General features: G+C 28.1%; 1 protein-coding gene across 4 annotated transcripts in view; it reads left to right on the top strand.

The window, feature by feature from the left end:
* The window catches only part of LOC108745638 (alpha-tocopherol transfer protein-like), a 2,221-nt gene extending 424 nt beyond the window's left edge, over positions 1 to 1,797 (top strand). For 2 of the 4 annotated variants that reach the window (XM_018481922.1, XM_018481923.1), the window contains exons 2-4: positions 346 to 613; positions 858 to 1,221; positions 1,540 to 1,797. In XM_018481922.1, the coding sequence (XP_018337424.1) occupies positions 366 to 613; positions 858 to 1,221; positions 1,540 to 1,797 (870 nt within the window). In that variant the 5' untranslated portion in view covers positions 346 to 365. Of the gene's footprint in view, positions 1 to 245; positions 614 to 857; positions 1,222 to 1,539 lie in introns of all 4 variants that reach the window. The other 2 variants (XM_018481925.1, XM_018481921.1) reach the window with 2 other exon arrangements.
* Positions 1,798 to 7,328: the final 5,531 nt, after the last annotated feature.

Below are 7,328 nucleotides of genomic sequence, written 5' to 3' on the forward strand. Positions count from 1 at the left end.
TAGTTTAGTAGATTTTGCGTTTCAATATCATTTCGGCGCATTGTTTAAAGGATACGTAGTATATAGTATTCACAGAATTAAATAAGCACTTAAAATTCGGCTAAGACCATTCGAAGCACTGATTTTATTAGAATTTGTAATCAATATAAATTATTACTAATGAATGATGACTGGTTTCACCATATTAGTAGTGCTAAGTCTTTGGATTGTTCGGTATATCCTTATTAGTTTTGAAAATATTTTAGTAAAAATTCTGTCGGAAACAACATATTGTGAAGGAAAGGAAGTGTTCTTAAGAAGATAATCGTACGTATTAAATTCGAGTTTCAATGTCTATAATAAAAGGAATCACATTAGAAGAAGAAATGAAGAAGGATCCTCAATTGAAACTATCAGATATACAATCACTGAGAGAGTGGTGCAAGAAACAACCGCACTTGCCAAAAATTGAGGACAGCTTTTTCGCTTTGTACCTTCACAGCAATTACTATCAAATGGAACCAACGAAAAACACAATCGAGAATTATTATACGACCAGAACGTATTTACCAGAAATTTTTTGCAGTCGGGATCCGCTTGAGGAAAAGGGATTACGACAAGCCTTCAAAATCTCGTACAAAATTTTATGAATATTAATGAACGAATAGCAGTAATGATTTATATATAAAATGGCCAATTAATAATATTTACAATTTTAACCACATTCATACATAATTTAAGATTCATGCAGAAAATAAAATAAATCCTATAAGATGTACAGATATACATATACTTTTGAAAATACTTAGAATATTTTTACTAATATTTTGACATACTTATTATATTAACTTGATTTAAAATTAAATTAATTTAAAAAGGGCTATTTTTCCTCTGAATGGATTAACAAAGGATGATTATACGATGATATTTGCAACATTGCTGGATAGCGATCCTTCACTCTTTGATTGTAATAACTGCCTAAAATATGCCGTAATGTTATCCGACATATATTTCCTGATGAATGGTACGAATGATGGTTACATTTTCATCTTTGACGTTAGCAAATTATCTTTCGGTCATGTTATGCGAATAAATCCAATGGGAATAAAGAAATATCTATACTATCTCCAAGAGGCAATGCCGATACGTCTAAAGGCAATCCATTTTCTAAACGCAACACCCGTCATGGAATTATTGATGAACATGGCGAAGCCTTTCATGAAAAACGAGTTGATAGACATAGTAAGTATCACAAATCAATTAATTAAGTTCAACTGTAGCAACAACATCCGCGTTTTTAAGAAACTCAATCATTTGCAACAAACGCGATATAAGCGTGATCAAATAATTCTAATGTTATAATTATAATAAATATATGTAATCATACTCTTTTATAGATGTAAATAAATCATGTCTTATACAAAATATAATTTTTTATCATCATCGATAAACACAGAAATTTTTGCGTTATCCATAACATCATAATTTTAAATGGTAAAATTATACTCAATGCTGTATTCTATTTAGACAAGTTTTTCTGAGTTTATTTAACTCTTCTAGATACATTTCCACTTATCATTAGAGAGCATTTCTGAATATATCCCAGTGGATGCGTTGCCAAACGAAATGGGTGGAAAAGCGGGTTCTGTGCATAAACTAGCTCAAAATCAAGTGAAGGAATTAGAAGACAATCGCGAGTGGTTTCTGCTGGATGAAGCAACCAGACGCGTTAACGAAGCATTAAGAATTGGCAAGAGCAAAACAGTAAATGATTTGTTTGGTATAGAGGGTAATTTTAAAAAACTTGATATAGATTGATAAATACTTATAATTTTATCTGATTTAACTAATTGTGACATGATTATGTAATATCTATTAATATTATTTTGTACTTCGCACTTTGTAGCGTGTTTTTACGTATGATTATTATATCATGCACACTATGAAGATAAAAAGTATTCTGTTTATGCCATTCTTATACAATCTCTTGATACTTACAATTCACATTTTATAATGTTTTATATACACTAGTGTATTTATCCGAGTTAAAAAAAATTCTGGAAGAATGTATACTCTTTATTTGTATTCTGTGCTCTTGATTCATTTGACTATCCATTTTCTTTTTCGATGTAGCCATCACCAATTTCAATCAGTGTGAAAGATTAAGATTAATATTGAAGTGACAATTCTATTTCGATCCAAAAACGTAGAATTTTAAAAAGTTTCAAATAATAATGATATCATTTCCTAAAATAAATTATAACCTAGTAACAAAGTAGAAACGTTAACTCGAAGCGCTAACTTCGAGCGTGAGTGTATGTAAAACAGACTCTCGGAAGGCAATGACAAATCACTGAGTAGTATACTTGCCCAGGAAACCCTGTCTATCAAAAATTCGAAAATCGACGTTTAAATTATAGGTCCTCATATATCTTGTATATAATCAACGAACAGATATATATTATCACGAACAGATATATATATATATTATATAGAGAGATATATTTAGGCGTTGATAACAGTGTACAGGGCACTTAAAGAAGAATAACTCGAAATGTAGCAGATATATCCGATTTTACTTTTTGATTTAAATATAAAAAATAATTATGGTGGTTGTACGAACCTACCAATCCCGAACTCTACCAATTCCGTAGCTGATCGATCAGTTTCCCCAAACAATAATCGTGAATAAACATTGCAAGTTAATTAGGATTTAGCGAAAGAATGGCACGCTCTCTCGTGCTTGACGCTCAACTCGTATTTGACGAGAATTCATGGCAATTCGTTAAAGATTAACTAAACGATTCTTAAGGTCAGTTCAAAGGTCAGTATCAAAGAAAATCCATTGCAGACCACGATGAAGTTGTGCCATTGCTTACGAGTACGGTCACAAATTTGACATAAATATAAAATAATATAGGAAAATCAAGCAATTGATAGTACGGTGCAGTACTTATTGTTAGTGCATAAACATTAACTAAACGTATATAAATTGTATTTAACTTGCTTTACATCCAATTCGATATAATCACGGAATTACACAATCACACTAAACGTTCGGAATTAAAGACAAAATTTGTCATATTGAATAGTAGTTACACCGGCTTTTCTGAGGTGTACTACCAAGTGTATAATAATTTAGGTAGAGAACTAGGGATTTTTCGTGGTATTTATCTATTAGAAAATTATTTGATTTTCTAAAAAAATAAAAAAATTTTTATAAGGACATATAATTTTATTTTTTCCTCTTGAAAACTTAGTATTTATTATGATTATTTTTTGTTATAAGTTCCCAAAAATCATACAGCGCTTACAAAGCGTTAACAAAGTGCTAAAACAGCGCATATAATCGTAAGCGCTATTGTGCTGTAACTTTAAAATTTTTTTTGTTTCTGATTCATAGCTAAAAATTAAGTTGATTAAAATTATTTATCTCGTGTAAATCAGCCAACAGTTAGCAAAATTTTACGCAATGTATAGTTAATGCATTAAATATTTTAATGTATGTTTGTATTCAATTTCCAAGCGAAGACGCAGAAATACAGTATGTTAATGAAGTGTCAATTTTATATAAAATAACAATGAATCACAACCGTAATACAAGATTGAATTATTATTCATAAGTAATCATTTTATAACTGTGTAGTAAATGTATTTTATTTTAATATTGTAGATTCTGGACATACACAATTTCTTAGTGTGATAGGAGCAATCGATAGAATTTACATAGCGATTATTCCATCAAATGCAGAGAGAGAACATTTAAATAAAATAAAAATTACAATTTAAAAATTATAAGAGATTAAATCTCAGTTCAATTATAATATGGTCAATTAATATAAGAAGTTGAATGTATGAAATCGTATAAAGTACTTGTGAAATGGTTGATTTTTGTGTGGCTATTACAATGTTGGTCCGCTATTAATTGCAAATCCTATTAAAGGAATAACCTTCTACTTACAACTTTCATTCCACTCCTCTAATTTTCCCCTTCTTAATTTTTCTAGTTAATATAAATACAGAAGCACAGAACACAAAAATTCTGTTAACAAGTAACGTACTAGAAAGTTTCTTCTATCTTTAAAAATTCAAAACTATAAAGAGTGAATAATTGTCAGTGAATAATTGTAATCCTATTATATACAGTAGAGTAAAGGTATGTTAAGTAATTGTTTGTACTGTCTTTATAATCATGTATTTAAAAAAATCTTTATAACTTTGTAATTATGTAAATTCAAATTAGAACTTGGAAATTCTTTACGCATGAGGATTTGCAACTAATAGCGGACCAACAATATAACCGTCATACAAGAATCAATTTCACCATTTCATAAGAATTTTATACAGTTTCATACACTCAACTTCTTACATTAACTGACCATCGCACATTATAATTGAACTGAGATTTAATCTCTTATAATTTTTAAATTGTAATTTTTAACTTATTTAACTTCCGACATTTAAAATTATATAGTAGAACATATTGAAGAAGGCCGAATATCGGCCGTCTGTAAATTTCAATTTGTAATGATTATTTTAAATATATGACATCGCAACAACAAATAACCGGCGTATTGGCTGTATGCCCCTTTTTTAACTTTTGTTTATAAATATTATGAATGTGTATTTCATCTTCTTATTTAATATATGTATCTTATTTAATTAATTTATGTGCTTGGAAAAACTCCATAAAATGGAATGTAATTCAATGCGAAAAATATAAAAATCATTGAAGTATTCTATATAGTGCTATTATAGATTTATAATATTCGTACTATGAGCGACCTTGAAGAAATACATGCTCGAAATTCTTTTAAACGAAGTAGGCGGCTAAGCCAGTCCTATACAGAAATTATATAATAAGCAAGTAAAAGAGTTGGCACGTTCCTTGGTTTCAAGAGAGAAAAGTCATCGCGTTAAATCGTTTCGATCGGACAACGAAATTTATTTGGTGTTGAAGGAAGTTTTAAGAAGCTGTAGATTGATTAATCAAATAATGTTTTGCAGCATTAATAGCATTTTATTTTTAAAATACGATGACAACGCAAAAAATAAAAATTAATTATTTCATTAATTTATTTAAACATTATTTATTGAACACTATTAGACAATTAATATAGACAATAAATTATATTTAGACAATTAATATAGTATCAAATATATTGTAATAGCAGTAATTATATTAATTGTTATTTAGATTAGATTAAGCATATAATAAATAAATATACAATATTATCAATTGTATGTACAAATCACGAAATTATTTACGTCTTATTACTTTAAACGTCGTTTTACTTGATAATCAAATTATTTCTTATTTATGTTCATATAGACTACAAATGCTTTGAAGCGTTTGTAGCCTGTATAAACATAAATGATCTATCTTTGATTGATTAATAAAACTTTTTCTTCCAATTGATCTTAGATCCTGGTCCACTTAACACTACAAACGCTTTGAAACATTTGAAATACACGGGCATAACACATAAGTGAACCTAAGATTTTGCAATACTCTGTATGTTAGATATACATTACATTTAATTTTGATGAGCGAGCAAGCAAAAAACAAAAGATGAATAAAAAAGAACATGAGCGATTCTTTAGGTGTTTTCTGTGGCTGAACTAGTGTATACTTTTGGAACTTGAAGTGAGATAGGTATATGTTTGATATTTGTTAAAAGTGAGAAAGAGAGTTAGTGCAGTCTAGTGCAGGAACAGAAAACAAACCACTTATTCATTTAGCTAAAAACTCTTCCTAGATATAGTAACAAAGGTCCATAAATAAGTTTTTCATATGTTATACAAAAATAACGTAGATTAAATGTACAAAATCCAAATAACTATATCGTTACTTTCTAATTGAACTATGGTATTTTATATATAAAAGCGTGATATTTATTATATTAAACGAAATATTAGGTGTAGTAAAAAGTCATCGCGTTTTTTTAAAAGACATCTATCAGTAAAAACCGCAATTACTTTCTTACCAACAATATAAATATATCTTGATAGAGTAAAGTTTCAGCTTCAAAAATCTCTTTTTTAAATTATACGATACGACAATTTTTAATGGAGTTATGAGCAATTAAAGTCAAAATAATTCTTTTATTTAATCCGCGATAACTCAGTAATCAAAAGTCGTAGGAATATTTAAAAAAAACGATTTTGTAGGGAAAGTATCAAGCTTTCACGATATGTAATCGAAAATTTTCTCAAATTCGTTTTGGACACGTTACAAATCCACAAAGTGAGAAGAAAATTTTTCGTCTTTTTCAGCTCGTAGTTTTTGGTATGTAAAAATTATCAAACTCATATAAACTTAAAAAATGTGATAAGCTTTTAAAAGTAGAGATTTCAAGCTTTAAAACCCTTTTTTTAAATTTGAATTTCATTCATTATTGACGTAGATATTGTATATACAACTTTTAGCTAAAAAATACGCGATGACTTTTTACTACACCTAATAGTTTATAAGATCATAATGATCGTGAATATATAATACAAGAAATAGGAAATAAAGGTCCTAAATGGTCAAGCTAGACTTTTAGTGCTTATAATTCGATGCAAATTTATGTATTATATACGTATTTAATTCTGCAAACTGTGGCCAAAATTAGATTTAACATGCAGTTTGCAGGATTAAATATGCACATAATAATATATAAATTTACACCGAATTAAGTATTAAAGGTCTAGCTCGACCTTTATTTCTTATTTCTTATGTATCCACATTACGATCGTTACAATCTTAAAAGATACTTTATTTAAGGGTCCTGAGTACTCACTCCCATATTAAATCGTGACGTCATAAGTGAGAAATGTGTCATAAGCGACACGTTGATTTTTCTTGTAAGCCATTTGTAAATAAAGAGAATTTGGATAAAAAAAATAATGAGATCGTTTTAAAACACTTGTTAAAAATGAGCGAAACTATTCTTATCTCCCTTGACAGTCAGTAAATAATTGTAAAAAACACTGACTATCAGAAGAGATAAGAAAAGTTTTCGCTTATTTTTACAAGTATTTTAAAGCGATTTTATCATTTCGTTTTATCCAAATTCTCTTTATTTACAAATGGTATGCAAAAAAAATCAACATGTAATTTCTCGCTTACATCACGATTCAAATTTACATCAAATATAAATTTACATCAAATTATTTAAGCATTGAAGACAGCTTGACATTCTTTATTTCTCATATCCCGGTAAATAATTTTTCATACATGAATATATATAAATATGTATAATCATATATGAAATATGTCCATACATCCCTCTTTCTTTTATAAAATTACTTTTTAATGTAATAGAAATAATAATAATAATGTGAAAATATAAAAAATAATTAAA

This window comes from Trachymyrmex septentrionalis, unplaced genomic scaffold, assembly GCF_001594115.1.
Source record: "Trachymyrmex septentrionalis isolate Tsep2-gDNA-1 unplaced genomic scaffold, Tsep1.0 scaffold14, whole genome shotgun sequence".
NCBI classification, from domain to species: Eukaryota; Metazoa; Arthropoda; class Insecta; order Hymenoptera; family Formicidae; genus Trachymyrmex; species Trachymyrmex septentrionalis.